Source organism: Mesitornis unicolor, unplaced genomic scaffold (genome assembly GCF_000695765.1).
Source record: "Mesitornis unicolor isolate BGI_N332 unplaced genomic scaffold, ASM69576v1 scaffold2445, whole genome shotgun sequence".
In the NCBI taxonomy this organism is placed as follows: Eukaryota; Metazoa; Chordata; class Aves; order Mesitornithiformes; family Mesitornithidae; genus Mesitornis; species Mesitornis unicolor.
Window position 1 is genome coordinate 30,832 of NW_010187329.1, and position 22,801 is coordinate 53,632.

The 22,801-nt window shown below is 42.0% G+C and overlaps 1 protein-coding gene across 1 annotated transcript in view; it reads right to left on the reverse strand.

Annotated features, from left to right (window-relative positions):
• ADAMTS17 (ADAM metallopeptidase with thrombospondin type 1 motif, 17) overlaps positions 1-22,801 on the reverse strand; it is a 158,806-nt gene that overhangs the window by 22,947 nt on the left and 113,058 nt on the right. Inside the window, exons 15-18 of the mRNA XM_010185394.1 lie at positions 22,389-22,469; positions 16,884-17,041; positions 12,720-12,879; positions 10,841-10,976 (exon numbers count right to left, since the gene is read on the reverse strand). Of these exons, the coding sequence (XP_010183696.1) occupies positions 10,841-10,976; positions 12,720-12,879; positions 16,884-17,041; positions 22,389-22,469 (535 nt within the window). The remainder of the gene's footprint in view (positions 1-10,840; positions 10,977-12,719; positions 12,880-16,883; positions 17,042-22,388; positions 22,470-22,801) is intronic.

Genomic DNA, 22,801 nt, shown 5'->3' on the forward strand with positions numbered 1-22,801 from the left:
AGTGAAAGACTGGAACAATAACTGTGTAGGCACTGTGCACCGGAAGGCTACCACGCCTTTCTCACCAAGCAATTGACCTTCTAGCCTGTTATTTAGGACTGTCATCTAGATTAGTATCCTTATACCATGAATCTTTTCCTTGACACCCAATCCTGGGTTATCTGTTAAAAGTGGCTAAAATAAGAGTTCTCAAAACCAAGGCTGCTCAGAAATACTATTTCATTTTGCTGAAGGCTCCCATAGCTCAGGTAGAGCACCATACGTGCCAACTTATTAACCACATTTCTTTTGAAGTTGGCATGTAATTTCTCCTAGGCGAATCAAACCTTTGTTTCCCATCTTTCCATTCCTGAATGAGGAAAAATCAGTTCAGCACAGTTTGCAGAAACATCTTCACTTGGCGCAACTGTCATGAATTCATTTGCCAAATGCTGTGACTGATGACCCGGTGTGACAGCGCTGATGACTGCGGTGACAGTGAAGGCAGAAGCCATTTGGTTTGAGCAGCACAGGATGGGGCAGGCTGGCCACCTGTCTGTTGTGGAACAGGGCCCCGCTCAAATGTTCCTGTGCATTAAAGCAGTTGACACATCTGTGAATTTCTGCTGGCTAAAACAGCTGGCGAGACACCAAACGTGTTTCTCTAGACAGTAGTTTTGGTGCATCTCTGTGGCCGAGTGCTTGGTATTTTGCTTATGGAATGGGAAAATGTCAGCTGGGTAATCGAATACTAGGGCTGAAAGACTGACAAAAATAGCCTTGAAGTGCAGAAATCAGTGTTCATGAAAATTAATAGCCAAGCTCCCTTGATATCAGCTGGGTCTGCACTGTCAGAGCAAATGCGGGAGGAGTTATTTATCTGGGTGAAGGAACCACTCAGCAAGGGCATGGAGGGGGAAAAGCTTTATGAGCTGAATGTGAGTCACCACGCCGGGAAGGGTTTCTGCACAGGCTCCACTGAACTAATGTTCACTTCAGCACTGTGCTCTCCCTGTGATCTACAGCTACTGGCAAATGAAGAAGGGAAAGGGACTGAACACACAGAAGAAAGATAAAAATACATTCTTGGCCAAGGTTGTCTGTGAGCTTGCATTTAGGATGGGCAGCATGCAGCATGCCAACTATTTGCAAGGTGCCTTAAGAAGTAAGGTTATGACTTTCTGTTCTGGAAGGAAAAATAATTTTAAAAAATTTTGTTGTTGTTGGTTTTGCTCTTGTGGAGGGGAGAAATCACCTCGATTCTACCCTGTTGAGTGGTCTCTAGTTGGTGCCACTCTAGGACACATATGGCAGAGTGTAACTGGAAAACTGACACAGAAAAAACAAATATTATCATCATCATGAGAAGGATGATTGCACAGAGCATGAGCCAAAATCCAGGGAACCAACACAAAGCTGTGCCTGTGGTGAAAATGCGGTCTCCAGCTATTTTGTCTGGTGGCATCTGTATGGCCAGCTTCAGCTGCTGATCCGCTGCTCTCACCCCTGATCTGAGCCCGATGGTTACAAATAAGTTCAGGGTTTGCAGGAAGGGATCTCTGAAACCTCACAGCCCGCTCCGTCCTACTTGTGACAACTGCTGCTAACATGGAATCAAAATACTTATAAATTAAAGGCTATTTTAAAGTGGTGGTTTTAGTTTCATATCCAAGAGACAAGTAACAGATTAAATGTAGTAGCAGTAGTAGTAGTAGTAGTAGTAGTAGTAGTAATAATAATAATAATGGTAAAGCACACTATTTTCAAAGGCATCATGGGGATGATCGCTTTGACCACAAAACATCTTTTCAGTGAAATCTCTGCTTGGTTCAATGGCTCAAAAAAGTGATCTGGAAAACAGGTAAGTGAGCCCTATGTGCAGCACTGGCAGTGCCCTGATCTTCTCCCACAGTTCTCCCAAAGCCCCCTTCATAGGTAGCTGAAAATATTATTTTAGTGCCTGTAAAACACAGAATCACTGCAACTATATAAACAACATCACTCACAAGCAAAGTGGAAAGACAAGGGATTTATGGATAAAGTGATTAAATGTGAAAACTCCTGCCAGTTTCATATTTGGTAAAGGACTGTGCAGCAAGGTATTAGCATAATTACTATCTGCAAGTAATATACACACAGAGAAGACAAATGTGATGTACAAATACTATCCCATTAAGGTTCCTATTAAATTACACTACAAACAGATTTTCCTCTCTGCACTGTCATTACACCTTTTGAGCACACCTGGATGCGTTTAAGAATGAGAATTACTTTTCATTTTCTTAAAAAACAGTAAGTATTTTTCTTCTGACAATGTAAAGAATAATTCCAGTGTTCTGACTCCAGACACCAAGCTAGCTCTGTGTGATTAACTAAGCCAATTAACTGTTGTACACTAAGCCCTGTGTATACCATATAGAGCATTTGGCTTCCAGTGATGGTTTAAGCCTGTAAACGGATCCTAGGGATTGCTTGACACCAGACTTCTCTGCAGTTTGGTCTTTCCCTCCCAGGTTATAACCTCTCTTCTGTTGGACCATGCGAGTGCTCCAGCTGGAGTCCCTGGAGAGCCTCTCGTTTGTCCAACAAGCACGGATTTATGTGACAAACGCCCTCATCTTTCTCACAACCACAGCAATGGCTTTATCCACGGTATTATTTTTTGTAATCTTACCTCCACAGAAGATTCAAGAGCTAGATGATCCCTGATGGTGATTAGATTTAGGAAGAAAGCAATGAGCTTTTAAGCACAGATTTTTCTATCCCAGTCAGTGGCTGTCTTTCTAGCTAAAAAATGCTCAGAAAGGTGTTTTTTTCTATAGCCTCAAGAAGCTGGGATGGGCAGGACATGCAATCTGAGAGGGCTGTTTTAAATCTTTGTCTCCTGAATCTTCCTCAACCTCTGACCTCTCAGTATCTCTCCTGAGGAACTGGGAGTTCTTCTTCTAATCTGCTTTGGCAACTCTCATCTGGCAGGCCCCTGGAGCAAACTCAAAATGTCTTTTGGAGGTTCAGTTCATCATTTGATCTTTTTATGGCCTGGATTAGTCATTAACCTCAAATTATCCACTCTACCTACTTGCCTAAGACTCCCACATTTTCTAGGGAAAAAAAAATTGTCTACAGCTCTATGTACATAAACCCAGGGGAGATTAATGGCTGCAAATGAAGACTTGTAGCTAAGGAGTTGGGGAAAAATGCCATGAAGATAAAATGGGTCAAGGCTGAAAGGTGGGGTGGAGGAACCAAAAGACATGAAGTCACTTTTCACAGATTTGTAGCCTCTTATAACAAAGCCATTACATGTTCTAAATGGTAATATAGAATATAGGTTGATATTGCAGCCCATTACATTACACCTGGTTATTTCTGTGTTAAGCCCTGCAGAGGACTGGTGCCTGCAAGTTGGTTCTGTTCTACTAACTCAACACCCACGACATTTGTGCAGGTACTCGCTATCTACAGGGATTGCATTACTTTTGTTCCCTCCCCAGTGCTACACTGAAATTAATTTCCCTGCTTTCACCATAATAGCTTGGATGTGACCAAAGACACATTTGCAATAACACAATTTCTTCTGTTTTTATTAAACCTGTTTTTTGGAACTGTTGTAGTTGCAGTTAAGAGCCTGTACTACTGCTGAATAAAGTATCAGAGGAAATTTGCTACTAAACATGACATAAGTAGTCTGAAAAAGCACCTAAAGCAGTGTCATTTGAGGGTTCTATCTCTAATAGATTTATTGCATACCTTTTGGTTTAACACACAACGTTGCACTAATAACTAATAACTCCATGTCTAGTTAGCACTGGCTGTCTTTAGTATCAGGTTGTGATGCAAAATCATATCGAGGTTGCTCTTAGTTTTGTGAGGCACCTGGGTGAATTCATGGCCCTGCTGATGTTAGGCAAAACTCAGACCAACTTGCCGTGGGGACAGGATTTCACATGGGATAATTTTAGCAAGGAGAACTGGAAAAGATTTCTGACAATCAGTCACATGGAATTGACAGTCAGAATTTTTTTGCTCACAGCTATCAAACTAAATTCATGCTTGAATATGTAGAAGCAAGAAAACACTGTTTACCAATGGACTCATGATTTCCATGAAATACGCACACTCTGCTATTATATTTTTCTCTCCCTATGCGCTTCTGAAACTTGCCACATCCCTGGTACATTGAGGTCAAAATAATCAGGTGAATCTTGACTTTTGGGAACAGGTTGTGCCACACCCAGTCACTAGAAGGTTGGTCTTTTTTTTTTTGGAAGAAAGTACAAGGAATCTAGTAGAATAATACAGCTGCTGATGTCGAAAGTAGGACTCCAAGACTAACATTCCTGTCTGATTGCCTTTATAAACAGCGCTCAGTAATTTTCCAGTACAGTAGTCATTCTACTAACAGACTTGCCAACTTTCACTCACACAGGTTTCTTTTTTTCTGTAGTGATTATCATTTTGACAGCTTTATTTTTTTTTAATTTCCCACCAGTTACAAGACCAGCCATAGGACAATGTTTTATACTTTACCTATGCCTTGGGAAGTTTTTTTTTTTAATGGAAGACATTATATTCTCCCTCCTCCCTCCCTCAAATTGAGCAGATCACTCAGTTTTGGAGGACTCAGGGTGGTGGTGGTGTGAGTAGGTGTCCTTCATGTTGCCAGCTGCCTCTAATACACTAAGGCACAAATATCAGCACCCTCAGAGCCCTTTTGCAGTGAGTTATCCCTGCCCTGATCCATGGCTGGTGTATCTTTGGTGGGGTAACTGGTTTCCAGCTCCATTCCCTGCCTTTCAAGGAAGGCAGTGTCTTTCCTTCAGCTCGCACCACTGGATGCAAACGGTGTGAAGAGCATTACAGCAGGCAGCAGCGGGAGTGAATTTCACAATTAAATATTTTGCTAGATTATCCTGCTAATCCTTCTTTGTGGGTAAAGACTGTGCTTGGCCTGAAGCGCCTCAAATCAAAGAACCACAGATCATTTAACATTTTAAAACAAGGCAATGTTCAACCATGAGATTGTCGAGTCAAACATTATAATGGGAAAAACTGAGATGTAAGTCAGCCTGGATGTTTACACCAAGGCTAAGAAACTTGTCTTATGACTCCATGTGAAAACTAATGCCAAATTAATTTCTGCTCTAGCAAGTCATCTTGAATTATTCGATGTAAATGCATTTAGCAGCACATTTAGCTGTAGCCAATAAGCCCTCCTCATTCTACTCTCTGTCTGCTCCCAAGCCTTCTCTTACTTCTCTTCCAGAATCACTTCATTGAGTTGAGTTGCTGGATTTGCTTGAAAATATCTTCTTGCCTTTCAGTAGCTGATTAACTACTGATTGCCTGTTGCTGTATTTGACCTGCCTGCAACCTGGAATGCGTGTGATTTTGTCTCCTTCTAGAGGATGATGATAACCAGAGACGTCCATCAGGACATCAGCTACCTACTCACAAAGGTGCCCACAAGTATCTCAGGCTTTCTGGTCTACAGCATTGGGTTTCTACTCCTGCAGGACCTGCTGGAGCTGCCCACCACAGCCAGGTTTCCCTGAAGAGCAGCCACCAGGGCGCAGCATTGCCCGCTCGCTCCACCGCCTGCAGCCACCGTGTCTTGCACAGTGTCCAGAGCAGCCCTGGCAAATTCATTAAGCTCAAACTGATTCTAGAGATCCCAACGCCAGTTTTGGGAACTACTTCAAAATGAGCTCTTACGTGGTGCCTCCTTGGATCAGAGGGTGCTAACATTACTATTTAAGCCAGATTTCCAGGCTAAAATGATTTGAAACCCTCTCCATGGCTGTTTCTTCTTTTTTTTTCATGTAACCAAATTCAAAACACACCAAAGGAGATGTTTCTTAGCACAAGGCACAGATAACTTGAAATTGCTGCCACTGAGCCTTATGAATGATAAAACATCTGTACAGGTTCCAAAAGAGCCCGACTGCATCAATGCAAGAACAAACTCATTTGGAACCATTACATGTCTAGCTCAGTCCCTTCAGCTAACAGACACTCACAGTATGTCCCTCCAGTTTAGTATAACTTCCACACAGCCCTACAAGCAACTTGCTAACATGCTCAAGGAGTTTTCCATCATACTGCACCCCCCCAAAAATCTACTATTTGCAAGATTTTCACCTCACAAAACAAACTCAAAATTGTTCTGCTCCCTGTCTACCTGTGATGAAAACACAAATAAATACGGTGCAAACAGACCAGAATCAGACACACTGACCGGTTTCTCTATTCCTGGGCTGTTAAAGGGGGCACTGTTGCAGGAATATGGTGAAGTCTAGAGAAAGAGGTGGTCTCAGACAGTAAGGGCCACCATAAACTTAAATTAGAGTAAGATTCAAAGCGGTTGGCGCTACCAACCTAAGCACGCTAAGTCAACTGAGGTCTTGGCTGACTCATAACTGGCTTCATTTTTTCCTCTGTTGGCATCACTGTGGTGTGTTATCAGTAAAAAACTCCTTTTTTTGCTGCACTGGAGATGCTGATGTAAGTTAGAGAAACTGGTAATGTACTGGAAAACATGGATATCTGTGTAAATCATACTGTAGGAGAGAGCTAGCCACAGTGTAGTGCTGTAAAGGAATATCAGGTTTGAAGGGAATTTAGATAAGTTACCAGTGGACTTCCTGAAAGATCTGTCTTGCATTTGATCTAATTTAGTATGTTCATTAGTGACCTTGGCATGAAAAAGAAGAAAACTGCTGAAAAATCAGGGAAAATGCTGACAATACAAAGTCCAGAGGCATTGTCAATGCAGCAGAGGATTAGGATGTCACACAGGAAGGACTGAATAACCTTGAGTACTGCAATAACAGGCAGAGGATAAAAATTAATAGCATACAGGGCAAGGTTGTGTGCTTAGGGACTAATAACAAGCATTTCTCTATTGAAGTAGGATTCATATGTTAAAACATATGAGGAGGAAAACATCTAGAATGACAGTAAGCCACAAATATGATGCAGCCATGAAAAAAACAAAGCATGTATAAGGAGAGTTACTGCCAGTGAAGAGAGGAGAGTATGAATGCAACTATATAAGGGCTAGATGGGCCTGAGTCTGGGATTATCAATACAATTCTGGTCACCTAGACTCTCAAATTATGAATTTAAATCATGTACATTAGAGCACTAGAAGAGAAGGTGACCAACGTGACCACAGGAATGAAGAACTGATGCACAGTCTCCGAACCAATAAGAAGTTAAAGAAAAGTAATGGATTTAGCCCAGCAAAATGATGGAAAGAGGAGATACACTGGTTTGCTGTATCATATGGCACTTAGCCCAAGGCAAAGAGCTAGGGAGGGAAAATACTGCATAAGCAAAGGAGCAGAGCTGATGCAGGAACAAATGGCTGAAACATGACAATAAATAATCAAGGTTGGAAATAAAAGATCCTGATCCACAGCAAGGTCACAGAAGAGTCTTGTGAGGGAAAGAAACTGCGGAGCAAAATCAGTTTATGGAAAGCAATCTGACATGCTGCTGGTGGTAGCAGAAAACTAACCCTTGGACTCAGGAGATACTCTCATGTCCTAAACGGTGAAAAAGAAGGGCTCAAGGTCTCCTGTGTATTTTTGCAGAGGAAGGCAGGAATTTCTGGCTTTTACGTTGCTGTTAAGAATCTGTGTAGTAACACCACATATTCAGCAGATCCCTGAAAGAACTCAACTTCTATTAAAATCTACTACAGCAAAGAGGAGGAGAATTAACAGTGTTTGCATACAGGCCATTACAAGTCTAACAGTTGGGAAATTTCATGTATTTTTGGTTCTTTTCCTGCATCAGAGGGGAGCAGTTTCATATTCATAGACCCAACCATGCATGTTGAAGTGTGTGGCCACTGGCCGACCTATGTTTTCAGTAATAACAGCTGATGTGATCTGTGATTTCTGAGTCTGGTGCCAACATGAGTGCTGGGTTTGCCTATATATTTGGGTTGGTGTTCAGTGTGCTGGAAACAACCCATACGCACCGCATGCAAGAATCCAGATTCCATCTGGTTACAGCAGGGTTTTGTAAAAAATATCTAAAGAGCTAGGCAAAGGATTAGAATAAAGAGGTGCTAATAGGGTGCAGTTGGGACAGGAAAGGAAGCTGTAAAGAATTTAATGGAAAAAGAGGGTCAAGGAACATAAAAAATAAAATAGGAAGAAAAAGAGGCATTTTTTTAAAAGGTGAAAGAGTAACAATAATAAAGAATGAAAGATTCTTTTATTTTTGCCAGTTTCAACAAAACCCTGAAGAAAATTCTCTGACGTTTAATTTTAAAACATGTCAGTGCATCCAATCCTCTTTGCAGTCCTGCTTTGTTTTTTAAGGATGCTGGGTTGCAGTTGCAGAGCTCTAACCTTCTCCTTGGCTTCACAAAACTACTGTCCCCTGCCCCACGTTATTTGGCTCTCCCAAGAGGTGGCTGAAGTTCAAAGGGATATATAATTTGCAAAGCACTTTGGGATTGTGCTGGAAGAAAGACGCTGTTATTAATATCATACCTTTTTTTTTCCCTCCAGATCACTTTATATATATAATGTGGGTTATTATTTTTTTATTTTTCTTACAGTCTCAACAGCAATAGCCTCCTCCTCTTCCTCCATTTATACAACGTGATCTCACCTGGTCCCAAAGAGTTTGCAATGCACATTATACATGGATTGAGAGAGGAAGCAAGGGGACAGTGTGGGGTCGTGAATCAAAGTCCCACAGCACATCTGAAAGAGAAGCAGAGACTGAATGTCCTATGACCCAGTCCTGCACTGGCCATAAGACCCTTCTCTAGAGAGAAATTCTCTGTAAGGTGATTCTCTTGTATTTTAAATGAAAGTAAATGTAGGTCAAAATGCACAAAACAGAGCAGGTTTGCTACAGAAAGGAAAGCATTGTTCCTTCTTCCGAACACAGGTAAAGGGCTTAGGTCTGGGTGGAAATGGGAAAGGACCTTACTGTAACAAGATGCTACAATAATTTTACTTGAAACCCTAAAACAAATTCAGGGGTTATAAAAAAAGCATTGACATGGTGAAAGAGAACGGTTTCTTTAAGATGTTCTTGGTCAGAGAATATGCTAAGCATGCATTTCTAATATCTGGGTGGGCAAACGCAAGTGGAAATTTAAATTCTACAGAGGCACAGAGAATGTGCTTCTGAAAATGTTTCCAGTCTAAAGCATGTTAAGTGTGAAAGTGTGGTCTACATGGAGGGAGTGAAAGAGTGTGGTCTATCAGATCATCAGCAAGGACTCTGTGGCCTTTCCGGGTACTGAGCACATTTGGTGTTTGCTGCCATTGCTCTGACAAAAAATGGACCGATGAGAGTGTCACTGTGCCAGTGCTAATTGCTCCTGGCAACAACTGTGCTAAATTGTGGCTATAAATTGCCTGGTAACTCCATTCAGAGATACCTTGGAATAGCATTAAGGGCTCTGTCTGAATCCCCCAAGGAACAATCTGGATATGGGAACAGAGTATTCCTTTCTCAGGAGGCTTTCTGTGATTTAACCCAATCCCCTGTCGCCACCCTGGACAGGCAGCAATGCCACAGTGAAAGTGTCTGACAAAGAGGAGACTTCACCACGGGCTCAGGGTCATGGAGATCCCATTGAGAGACTGCACTGTGGGTTTTATGGCTCTAATAGACCTGATGGCCAAGATCTCTCTTCATTGCTCTCAGCTAGGAAAGGGAGAAGATGCCCACTTCTTCCTGAGTTTTCTAAGTTGCTTTTCTCCATCTCTACCACCTGGAGCCTGGTCTCCCTCCAGTCTCCTCCCAGTGGCTTCACAACAGCTCTAGAAGAAATATTTCATGCCAGGGCAAAAACCCAAGCAGATGCTCCTTGTTTCTGTCTTTCTGAGAGAATAACATGACAGAAATCCCAGCATCACTGAATTTAGGAAACTTCCTCATGGAAATGACAGTTGTTCCCTTAGAAGTCATTGGGAGTTTGGCTCATCTTACACACCTGGGAGAACATGGCAATCTCAATATACCTTTCAGGACCTCTGAAAGCAGCATGGCCACAATATTGCACAGCAGCAATAACAGGCAGTGCAGACAGAAAACGAAACCTGAAACAGCCTGGCCCTACTGATGGATTACCTGACACTGGATTTCCCTCTTTAAGGGCACTTTAATCAGAGTGCAGGCCTAATTAGAAGAAAGTGTGCTGTTTCTCATTTTCCCTATTGTTTCTGCCAGCAGGATTAGATTTGTAGGTACGTTTCCCTGGCTTGTCTGATTATACAAGATGCAACAGCTAGCAGGCTGTTTTGAATATGCTTTTTTAGATATTCTTGAGCTTTACCTTAAATTAATTTTATGTTCTAGCTACTATCAAAAGTGGAGCTTCTACACTACTCCACAATGCTAAACATTACTGCAGAACAAGAGTGAACTTCTTTGTTAGCAAACAAACTGAACAAATTAATTTGATTTCCTGTGTGTTGTCATTTTGGCCAGAAACTTCTTTTGTTATATAATGCAGATGAAAATTAATTCAGCTAAAAGTATGTGCCAAATTAAAAAGAACGCTCTTTATTATTTTTGGAACTCATTACTATTAGGTCTCTAGTTATTCCTACTGATGCAGAAAGGCACCCTTACTGAGGAAAGCATCTAAAATGTGTCTCATCATAATTTCTTAACTTCAGCAAGGTTCAGTATGTTTCCAAAACTATACAGGCATTGCTAGACAAGGTAAAAACTTCACATGAAGAAGAGATGCTCCTCACCTAGAGTCTCCCAGTCTGAACTGTGCTAATACAGACCAGACATTTTGACCATGTTCACCAGATAGAGGCTTTGGAAATGAGTAATTTCTGAAGGGTTGTATTATTTTGTAGCTCCTTACCGTGACTGGCAGGGGTGTGTGTTACATTTCCTGACCTGGGGCTCGGGGCGATTCACTCGTTGGCAGTCACTGTCATTCACCAGTGTCATGGTCTTGTTAATAATTCGCGTACAGGACACGATGGTTTTCCGTTCACCTACAAGGCAAATAAAAAAACAACTCTGAAAAAATAAAACAGTGGCTAAGAACAAAACCATGTTAACTCATCAACCAAAGCTCAAAAGCTGGGCACTCCCTACTATCTCTGCAAGATAAAATCTGCACAGACCTATCACCTCTGCAAGCAGCCTTATTTCCCACTTCTGTTCTACCTTTGTACTGTTCTGGGGTTTTTTTCAGAAAAGCTACAAATCTTTCCCCAGTAATTGTGAAATTCACTGCTTCAAAGGAACAACACATTAGGCTTTCTCTTTCTGGTGTTTAATGTGAAAACCATCTTGAAAACAATTTGCTTTCATTTCTGGTTCCTCCTCCACATGTAGCTGTGCCCTGTAATCATCCAGGACAGATGCTCCAGCTATGAAAGCTGAAGCAACACAACCACCCACCCCTCAGTGGCCGATAATGACAGGACAGCTGTCGCCTGCTGCTCCCCTTTCAAGAAGTCAGGTTGCAAAGGAGTGACTGGGTTTCAAAAGTGATAAACTGGGCTTGTTCGTATTTCACAAAGAGGTGAAATTAAGCCACCAAAATACATTATTTCTCATCTTCTGGTCCTTCCTCTTCTTAACTCTGAGTCTGCATCAAGTTGAGTTTATTCATAATCTGTAGCAGATAACAAAAATAATTTAAATTCTGTTAATAAAAATTTTGTAGATGTCTGTATAGAAGGGAGAAGGCCCTTCCCAGCTTGGATAAGTAGTAAAAGCATCTGACAAACAAAACACAAGGGATAAATTGCCATCCAAGCTACCACTGGTGGGAGCCATGTTGCCAGGCACTGATTTGATTCAAATATGTGGCAGGCTTGCAGTACAAATCAAAAGATCCACAAACAAATTTCCTACTCATTCATGTGAGGGTTTAATGGCTCTAAGAAATTATTGGTTTAAAGCAGGAGTAAAAGTAAGTGTCTATTTTGAAATTAGTTCTATTTATGAAAAAAATAAATCCATGATTTCAGTACACCGAGGGTAGTGAGCCTTCAAATGGGAAGATGAGCACTCTCTCTTTGTGTCATATAATACGATAAATAATTGAGTCTGCTGGTGAAGAAAGACTGGTCAGAATGCATTGAAGTGATCCATTTTCCTCAGGGAGAAACCTGCTTCTTCCAGCACTGAAAATTCAATGGACAGAGGCTGACAAACCAGTCTCTGGTTTCACAGGCATCAAGTTCCCCCAAGGGTTCAGCAAATCAGTCTCAGCACATCCTAGGGATCATCTGAAAAGCGTGATTTGAGACATGCTCATGTACTCCCAGAAAGTCCACCCCACATTAAGAGCATCTGACGCCATCTCCAGGAGTTGTCACAGCAGCACTGCCCCTGTTTCATCCCTGGGGAAGGAAGTGTCTTTCAGCGAACATGTTTGAACACCTGTGAAAACTCTGCTCCAAGAATGTGATGGAGGCCTCAGATACGAGGCTGCACGCTGCGCCTTGAGCCATCCGTGGAGCACTAATCCAGGTGCAGCTCCAGCCTACAGTAACAAGCCAACAAAGCCACATCCCTGCCAAAACGCCAGGTGAAAATTAACTGCGGGGATGTGAATGGGATGGTGAGAATGAACTCTCAGCTGAGTTCATTATGGCAACATCCATCCCCATGGGCAGTTGCCTTCATGCTTTGGCAGCGTGGTCTCCTGCAGACACCTCTCTAAGGGCTGGTGTCTTTGAACACCGTAGAGCAAGGCCCACTGAGCTTCCATATGGTCTTACCTCCTCCACACTGCACACTGCACCCTTCCCATCCGCTGTGCGTCCAGATGTACAAGGAATCCTGTTGCTTTTCTGGCTCGCTCTTGTTTTCAGCAGTATAGTTTACAGGAATGGTGTATTCATAATGAATGCCATAATTCTGGTCGTGAAATAACAGCACCTGGGTAGGCAGGAAAAGAAAGGCTGTTACAAGACACTGTGTACTGGGAAAGCCAACAGTCTGCAGTGACAGTAACGCTGGAAATGTTGTCTTGGGCCAATATTTCTAAAATAGAAGTACTTTGTGAAAGGCAACCAAATCTTTACCTAGAAACCTGAAAATTACACTGGTATTGGTAAAACAGGACATCTGCAATAGCAGTCACTGCTAATGGTTTGTGGATATTTAAAACAGTCATTGAGGTGTCTAAACTTGGAGTTTGGTGTACAATTTTGCTTAAGCCTCAAATGTGATGAGCAGGCCACTGGCTATGTAAAGAGAAATAGTGAGACAACAGGAAGCATTAAATTAGCAGTTTTCAATAGAATAGCTATTTTAAGGAGCATCTAGAGTTAAAAAAATTACTCATCATACCTGTCCTACCCTTGTTTTCTAGGGTAATGTTAATGTTTACTAACACATTTGAAGGAATGAGGTGATCCTTTTCAAAGTAAAAACAACTAATGCAAAAAAAAAGTCACACGCCTCCTGGGAAATGTGGCAAAATGAGTGTGACTGTTCCTGGTGACATGCTGTAAGAGCAGGATTTTATTGTCTCAGAAACCTGAGGATGACAAGGAACAGCCATATCATACAGCTGCTGGCAATATATATATTTTCATACCCTGCATATTGCTAGTGGAAGGTGAAACCTGCTTCTGACAGCAAGCTGATTATTTCCCATGGAGTCACATATGATGTCTCTACTGGTCTTACTCCAAAATTTACTGACTATTAACAAAGAAAAAGAAACAGAGAAAAATGCTTATTTTTTCACAGAGGGAGGTGACAGTTCCAGTCCAGTTTTGATTTACATGTTGGGCTTCATTTGGCTCTCACTTTCACTGGCTTGAGTCAGGAGTGACCAGAAGATACCCAACAGAGTGTGAGGTCCATGGGATTTGAGTTACCACACTATTAACAAATGCCATAGAAGTATCACTGTAATGCTGATGGTGTGGCTTTAGACTTACTTATGCTTATTATCCCATAATCTCAGCAGCATTAGACAGGTGAATTCTGCTGGCTCTTGTCACCTACTGAAATTGGAGCAGCACCTTATCAAATAAGATACTTTAAGTAGGGCTATCATAAGCAAGCAGCTGCCCAATTAAAAAAAGCAAATTTGCAAATGCTATTTTCTCCCAACAATAATTGTTTCCCATTCAGATTTGCAGAAATCTCTCCTACTTAACCAATAATCTCACTAAAGCTGTCATAAGCTCATTTAATAATAAAAAAACCCAAATGTATGTGCTGAAAGAAGGGCTTCAACTTGCAGCCACTGAAATCATGGAGGTCAGTGCAGTGGACACTGTAGGGCTACACAAACTCAGCACCCATGAGTTGCTCTGCACGGTGCATAACCCTGGGCAGAAAAGCATCTTCCAGAAGATGTGGAGAACAAAGACATGTTTTTGCTTCAGCTACAGAGGGAGCTTTACTACCAGAACTGAATACCAAGATTGAAACTAGTCAGCAATCATTACAATTTCAAAGATGAATGTTGGTTGTTTTTTTTTTTAAATACAATTCAAAATAGCAGGCAGTCAGAGGCAGAGAACTCAAGTCCTGCTCTGGCTCTCTTTAAGTGCATGAGATATTAACAGTTTGTTCCACAGAATTATCAATCAGTCTTGTCTTAACCATCTTTGTGTTCTGGAAGTGTTTGGTTGTCCTCTGTTGCCGAAAGGAGGTCTAGCACAGACCTAGTTACACAAACATTAATTTCTCCAAGAAATATACTTACAGCAATGCACTTGGAGAAATGCCTCAAGTATTAAAAACCAGCTCCTAAAAAGAAATCCTTATTATCTCAATATGGGTGCAAGACTAGTGAATCTAAAGGCCCATATGAAACCAATTTCATGCAATTTCGTAGCCATATATAATTGGGGGGGTGTGTGTGTGTGTATAATTGGTTTCAAATGCAGGTCACAATGGACTGACTGAAGCTTCTGGCTCTTTGTCAGTCCAGTGTATTCCACCACTGTTTGAACAACAGTTTTCTATTTAGAGGTAACTGGTAACCATCCTGCCTTTCTCGTGTTGAAAGAATGAAACTCACTACCCTGTATCAAGGAAAAGATTAATATCTGATTTGAAGAAAAGACTTCATGTGTGCTTTGTTTACGACTGGCAGTGATTTTAAGCCACATGTTTTTTTAATGGTCTGGTGACTATTGCTTCCCTCCTTTTTAATCATTTCAGGGGGAGAAGGTGAAGAAGGAAAATTTCCTCTGCCCATATCTGCTGAAAATGCCATTCTGTACCTGGAAAGGACACTCATGGAGAACCTCATAATCACTTGTTTCCTATAGTTACTCCTTAATGAAGGGGAAATGAGTATTCCTTTAAAAACAAAGCTCTGCTGATGCTGGAGTTCACAAAATGCTGCTAGTAGATGTTACTCAACCAAATAATGCCCTGGAAGCATCCAAGAGCTGGCACAGGAAGCCTGCACAGCATCTTCTCAAACAGTACCTGTGCAAGTCCTTTTTCCTACATGAGGTTAGGAAGACCTTGGCAGTACAAGACACTTTGTCAGAGTCCTGCTTTCAGGAGGGAAGACTTGTGTTAAGGCCAAAGTAAAGCAGAAGCTGATTTTTCTGGTGATTAAGGCAGCTCCTGTATACACCTCCTTTGTGTGGGTAGACCTTGAATTACATGGTTGAGTCAGGAAGGTGCTGGTGTGCCCAAACCTGCACCACTGACTATTTCAGTAGTAAGCTCTTTGAATCCAGCTTTACAGGTACTAAACTCACTCACCTGCCTGAGAAAGAAGAGACAAAACACCGTGTTCCTATGCAGCACGTTTTTACACAGAGAAAGTACTGACAAAGAGGAGTATTACTGTTGTTTAGTGTGTGTGTGAACAGTACAAGCAACTTTTCAGCTTTTCAAAGTGGGCCATGAAATGTTGCATGATGAACACCAGCAGGCCAAAAATTTCAGGTGAGGAAAGGGAGAGACTTCTGATTTTTAGCAGTGCTTATACATAGCCTTCAGTGAACAAATGTGGCAAAAAGTCACAAGGAAAAGAAACAGCACATAGAAAAATGTAATTGGTTAAAAAAGTTACAGGAAACAATGCATACATTAAAATACTCTATGCTTCTGTGCAGACCTGCCTGTAGAAACTGTAAAGCTTTCTGCAGAATTTCAACTAGTAACACATATACGAGACATGCATTATTACAGCTGTCTTATAGATAGAAACGTTAAGGTTACCACCATCATTAAAGGACTTGCCCATGAATCACCCCATCATCCATTAGTGACAGGACTGGGACTACAATCCTGTCCTCACGCCTGTGGACTTTTCTCTCATGTTCTCATACAGCAGCCATATGAATGTTTGTAAAATGAGACGCCTGGTTAGGACTATGTTGAACATTAGGAAAAAAAACTTTAATAACATCCTAAAACAAATAAAATTGAAAAAATAATATAAAGAAAACAAGGAATATTTCTGTGTGTAACTAAGTTGCTACAGAGGGTTGAATTCACACGAATCGTCTGTACATGCCAAATCTGCACCTCTTCTGTCAGAGGAACAGTGTATTTAAATACAGAATACGTTCTGGCATAAGCTGAGAAGATATTTTGGCAAATATCCTTTTAGGTGTGTGAACGGGTATGTCCATGAAATAAGGAAGGTCCTTAGAAACCTACATCCTCTAGAATGGACCTGTCACATTGTCTGTGACACTATGCAGGAGTGTCCTGTACTGGACACAAATGTACTGGGACACTGCATGGTCTCCCAGAAAAAAGCATCATTTATTTTTAAGTAGGGAGCAGGGTTTCTCCACCTCTTTCAATGCTGCAAAAGAGAGGCACTACAGCGTACCTTTAAAAAACCTCTGGTGAGGAAGCAAACAATCAAAGTTTAACTTTCAGCTAGGATATAAACCCTTTACGTTGCATCACTTAAGAAACACAAACAAAGGATATAAAGTTACCATCAAGTGCAGTGGTATTTTAGTTGGTCCTTTGGCAGAGATTTTCTCCCACAGACCCCTTCGCACGTACCGGACAGTAGTGCCTGCGATCTGAAACTCACCAGGAAGCTCAATTTTCCAGTCGCTGTTAATGGATCTCTTACTGGAATCTTTTAAAGCTGGAATGAATCAAACACCATGGAAAGAAACATAAGTGAATTTTTAATTACAGTATCGACTGTTGAGCTTCCGTCTCAGCCCACCTGAAGTACAAGGTGCAGTAGTCTTGTAACAGTACAAAAAAGTAAACTTTTAGCTGACTCATCACAATGTTTCTAACCTTGGCTTATTCTGTATTTCAGTTGACAAATGTATTTCTAATTCTATTAACATTGCTATTAAGTGACAATAATGTCATGTAGAGGTTTTACTACCTAAAATTAATATATTCTGCTTTCCAAGTAAGCAATGTTCTCCAGTTTCAAAACTTTGAGGCAGTCTCTGTGCCATTGCACTGCCAGAAAATTTAAAGGGAAGACAAAAGAGTGTGCAGAATGAGCCACAAAGGAAATAAAAGGAAGGAGAGATAACTATCCACTGTCCTTGCAAAAATACTACCGATTCAGGGCTAAATGGGAGAACTCTTCCACAGTTTGACCGCTTTCAGGAGCATGTCCAAAACCCACAAACACTCATGGTGTATTGTTGAATTCAGTTACATAAACAGCTCTGCTTTTGCAAAGGAAAGCTTGCACTACTGAAATGTTCTTCTTTGATTTTCAGTGAAGAGAGATTCAATTTGGATTTAAAAGTAATACTAAAATACTACAATACTGTGCTAACAAGCAAGAACCACAGGATAGAAGTGACTGACTAGGAAAGCCACTATTAAAATTTACTAGCCCATTTTCCTTATCCAAGCTGAGTGGAGCCCAGATTGTAAACAGAGAGGGTAACTACAGAACTACAGAAATCTAACTATTTAGATGTTAATCTTAGAAAAATGGATGGTACCAAATTCGCAGACAGGATGTAAGAATCTAAGACCAGAGAGTGGCTGCTTGAGTACGACCTGAAGATACTTCTGGTAAAACAGTGGCACACTTGACACATTATACTCTCAGAGCTATTAAAACTGGTACCTGGGGTGAAATAGTGTGAGAGCACCAGCTGCTGTGAACCAAGGTCTGGTTTGCAAGGCAAGACCTGTGTCTTATTATGTAGACTGCCCAGCACTGGCAGCAGCTGGGTTCAGAGATTCTCATTCAGATAGTGTACAAGGAAACCTATTCTGATCTCTTAGCATTAACATAAAATTCATGGATCATTTATCTCTAAACTCTCAAGTATAGCAAGACAACTCTGCATTTTTTTTGTTTCCAAGTAGAATCAACTTTTGAAACCGTATTTTCCTAAACTTCCCTTGAGAAAATGATCAATCAAATCTCTGTGTTGATACACATGGGAGAATGTGAAATAAAACCGTTCCTGAGTTTGTGTGTGCTCTACAATACAAACATTGTGCCGTTCTGAGGATCTGCATCCTGGAGAGAGGTGGAACGTCCTTCTGTCCTGCTGCACACAACCATCCTGACAGCTCTCGTGGTATGATTAGAGGCTCCAAAATCAGGGTGAAGGGAAACTACAGGTATGGTTTCCCCAGGAGGGGTGGGATGTATGTGGGGAAATGTTTCTTCAGAGGAAAGTTCTCTTTGGCACATAGACCAAGGATATGATAATGTCCTGGTATTTCCATCCTACAGCAATACAACTGTTTGCGGCTCACTTCTCTTCCTGCTTTGTTCCTCAATCTGCAAAGTACCTTCTGCAGACTTCAGAGAGATTTCTGAAGCAGGATTGCTCTCCTCTGCCAAAGCCTAGTGGCTTCCAGGCAGATCAAAGCAGCCACCACACTGGCCTTGAGGAGCCGTGAACATAACTAATCAAAGCTGTGGATGAGATAAAACTATCTCCATGCAGCATGGCTGCCTAGTAAAGATATCACGGCACATGCTCAAAGCAGCGTACAAGAGCTCGAATGACTAAAACTGTGCTTTGGTTCCAGCTCATCATCAAAGGAAGATAGCTCACTGATGGAAAACAAAATGTTTAACCTTTGAGGACCTCTTTTCTGGGAAAGGTTTGATTTTGATTGCTGCAGGCACTGCTCCCTTCATGACTGAAGAGACAAGGAGTTTGGAAACAGCCCAGTTCCCAAAGGTGCTCCTTGAAGATCACAGGAATTGCACTGTTTGTCTTCATTGCATGCAAATGCCCTGTCAGTAGGGATCAATGCTGCAGCTATAAAACCTCCATGTCTCTTAGACACAGGGTACTGCTACTTCTGCAATGGCTCTTTTCACACACCATTATTGCAGGCCTAACCCCAAAGGTGACAGTACTAAATCCAGCAGGGTGAATAGGGCCTTTTGCTCTTATTGAATGTTGTGCTGTTCATCCAAGTAACCCAGAAGCACTTTGCAAGACAGCAAGTATCTTTACTGCCATTTCAGAGAATAAACAAATCATGCAATAAAGAACACTTGCCCAACCTCCCTGAGCTCAGCAGCAGGAGCTGAGGAGACCAGGATATAACAGCCTTCTCTGACAAAAATTGTCTGACTGTGGCAGAAAAGCCCAAACAGGAAAGCGGTTGTGAGCCCTTTTTGCCAAGCAGTCCTCACTGATTTAAGCTAGCATCCACAGGATTTATTCTACCTTGGATGGCTGGCTGCAGTTCTGCTGAGACCTGATGCCTCAAATAGCATAGTGAAGCACAGCTCTTTCTCTTCTCCCCACTGCAAACACATTTAGGCAGTAGCAAGAATCCACTGTTACATCTCTAAGCTTTTTCTGGCTCAAAGCTGTACAGTAGAAGAGCAAAAGAAAAAGGAACCCCAGCAACAACCCCTAACTTGTTTTTTTTCTTGTTGGCTGGAGGACAGGAACTGACCAAGCTATTTCTAAACCTGGCATCTAGTCAGATCTTTATTTCCACCTTGGTCCCCCCAGCTTGCTTCCCAGCCTGTGGACACAAAGTGCCGAGGCATTTCCTGTTCAAGGTGGTTTTTAAGCGTTACAGCCAGCCAAGGCAACCAGCGTGGGTTGCCTGTAGGTGGAGGGAAATTCTTCAGGCGCTGCTTCCAGCACATGGAATAATGATTCCAAATTAGGCTGGGCTCATTTCCAAAGTGCTGTACCTGGTTCAGACCTGATTGGACTCAACCTTGTCAGTGTAATTGAAAGAGAAAATCCTTCCGTACTCAGACCTGGATTTACAATGCATTATGAGGCCTGTCAGAGTGACTGGATTTTGTTTTCTTGGTCATCTTTTCTGTCTTGCTGGAATGCTCCTGCTGCTACTCTTCAGCTTAGGTTAGCAAGACATTTGGTATCTTTTCTTTGTGTCCAGTGTTCCTTGAAAGAGAAAATCCTGGAAAGCTTAGAGAGGTTCTCCTGGCTCCTGACCATGAATCAAAGAGCTAAAAGCATTCAGGAGCTTTAGAATAGCCAGATTTTTATCTATCTTTATATGACGCACACAGGGCCAAGGGCAATGAAGGGCAGTCACTCCACGTAAGGCTCTCAGTGCTGCAGCTATCTGCCAAAGCCCAAGCCCTGGACAAATACCCTGTGCAAATCCCACTAAGACAAATAAAAAGGCTGGCTTCCAGAAGGCAGAGTATTTGCAAAACCCAAGGAAACACTGGTTCTCATTGTTCCACCAGTGCCTTGCTATGTCAAACATCTTACGTGTGGGCGTAATCCTCTCCCAGTAAGCTGGCTGCAGCGTTAGTGGAAATGCTAACAGTAGTGATACGTGCTTCCTACCAAGAAGTGCCATGAATGCCAATGCTTTTGACATAAGGGCAGCTGAATGACATGATCTGCCCTCTTTTTTCCCCTCTCTGAATCTGGAATGAAAGACAGAGAACAAAAGCATCTTTCCCAGTGGTATTTCCAGCTTTGGTAGCATCTCAAGACAGAAAACGAATGGCACTAGATCTGAAATCTTGACACGATCACTATTGTAAATGTTTTCAGTGGCATCCTATATCCCAGTACTGGATATTAATGTCTCCTTTTGGCTGCAGATATGGAGGATTATAAGCAAAAGACATGGAAATCAGAAACCAAGGGTCCTAGGATGAGCTTTGCTACTGACTCCCTCCATAGTCATGAGCAAGTTGCAACACCTCAGTTCCACCTTCTGCAAAACAGAGAGGTGCAACAAGCTTCATAAACCTCTCAGAGCTCCTCCCACAGGCTTCATGAATCTCTGGAAGCAGTTCCATCTTTCAGAGTGCTTTCTATCCTAAAACCTTGCAGTGTCTCCGCTCTGAGAAGCTCACTTTGAGAAAACCAGAATGTGCACAAGTGAAAACTGCCTAACACTTCCCAGACTGAGCACAGCTGGAACGTGCATCTGCTCCAACCACTGCAATGAGAACATCAGCATGTGGAAGGGCTGAAACACTGTTTGATATGGAAAGGCACAAATCATGTGTTAATGAGCTCATCATCAGCAAGAAGAGCTTAGGTGTGACAATGCAGGGACATAAAAGCTGCAAAAGTTCACTGAACAAAGGAGGAAGTTTGGGATTTTTTTCTTACCTTTTGTTTTCCCACCCAGCACAAAGAACTTAAGAGAGACAGAAGAATTTCCCCATTTATGCATGGCCATGCAGCTGAGTGTGCAAAGGATGTTTCAATGAGAGAAACACCTCTAACATTGGACAGAAAAGGCAGAAGACCAGACTGACAGATGTCTATTGTAGCTGACTAGTTGCATTTTACAACCTTTAATCTAAGCAGTTACTAATGGAACAATTAATTTGTTGTCAGTCTCTGCCCTGCAACAACCTCACATAAAAATCTGACCTATCATTCTAAAAATTTGTTTCCAACAGGGAAAAGAGGACAGCTAGCCTATTTACCTCAAAAGGAATACAGATGTAGAAATGAGAAGAGGATTAAAGAAATTTGCCTGAGAAAATGGAGGCAAGCGAACTAGTGGCTGCAGCTAGAGCCTGGGTACAGCATCAAGTGAAAGTCTGCTGCTGCAGGAAATGGCATAGGTGACCTCACGGTCAGGTTATTGAGGGACATCAGCTTCCCAGTCCTGCTGTTGCTTCAAAGTGAGCCAGGCACCTTCTTATCTGCATCTCTGTCACCCCTTTCTCTACACACACCGTTTTCTTGCCCACTCCCTCCCAAAGTGCTGTGTGCTCCTGGCAGCTGCATTCAACCCTGTGCCAAGTTGTGCTCAGGAACTCTTCTGTCTACATAAAAGTATTTGCTGGTCCTTTCAGGTTGCACAGGGCCTATAAGTGTCACATACTGTCACACCAAGCAAACGTCATGAAATTAAGGCATGAAAGAGAGATTGCAACAAGAATGAAATCAATACCTGCTTCCAGCAACAACAAAACCTATTATCTTACAGCCCATTTAGAGAAGGGTCATTTTCACAGAAAACAGAGTGGAGTTTTGGATCAAAACATGCTTTTTCTGTTGTCTTTTTACCCAGAAAACTGTGAGCAGGTTTATCCTCAACCACTCGGATCCGCCGGGCACCTGCAGGGATCACGGCTGCTTCGATGTAACCTACGGCAAGAAAAGGGCAGGTGGATGAGAGCAAGCCAGAGACAGCAGTCATTCGGTATCTCACCTGGATAAACCAACTCCTGTCCAGGTTGGGGAATGGGTGCAAAATGCTTCAAATGAGATCCCTGTGCTGGCAGCTGAATATCACTGCAGTGCCATGCATGGCTGTGAGTAACACCGCAGCTTGAGAAGAGGGGAAGAAATGAACATTAAAGAGCAGGATTTAGTGGGAAAAATGGGGGGAAAAAATTCGCTTTCACTTACACTTCAGTTTTATACAGAAATACCAGAGGATGTAATGGTATCTTTGCATTGGGCTGCTACACAGAATT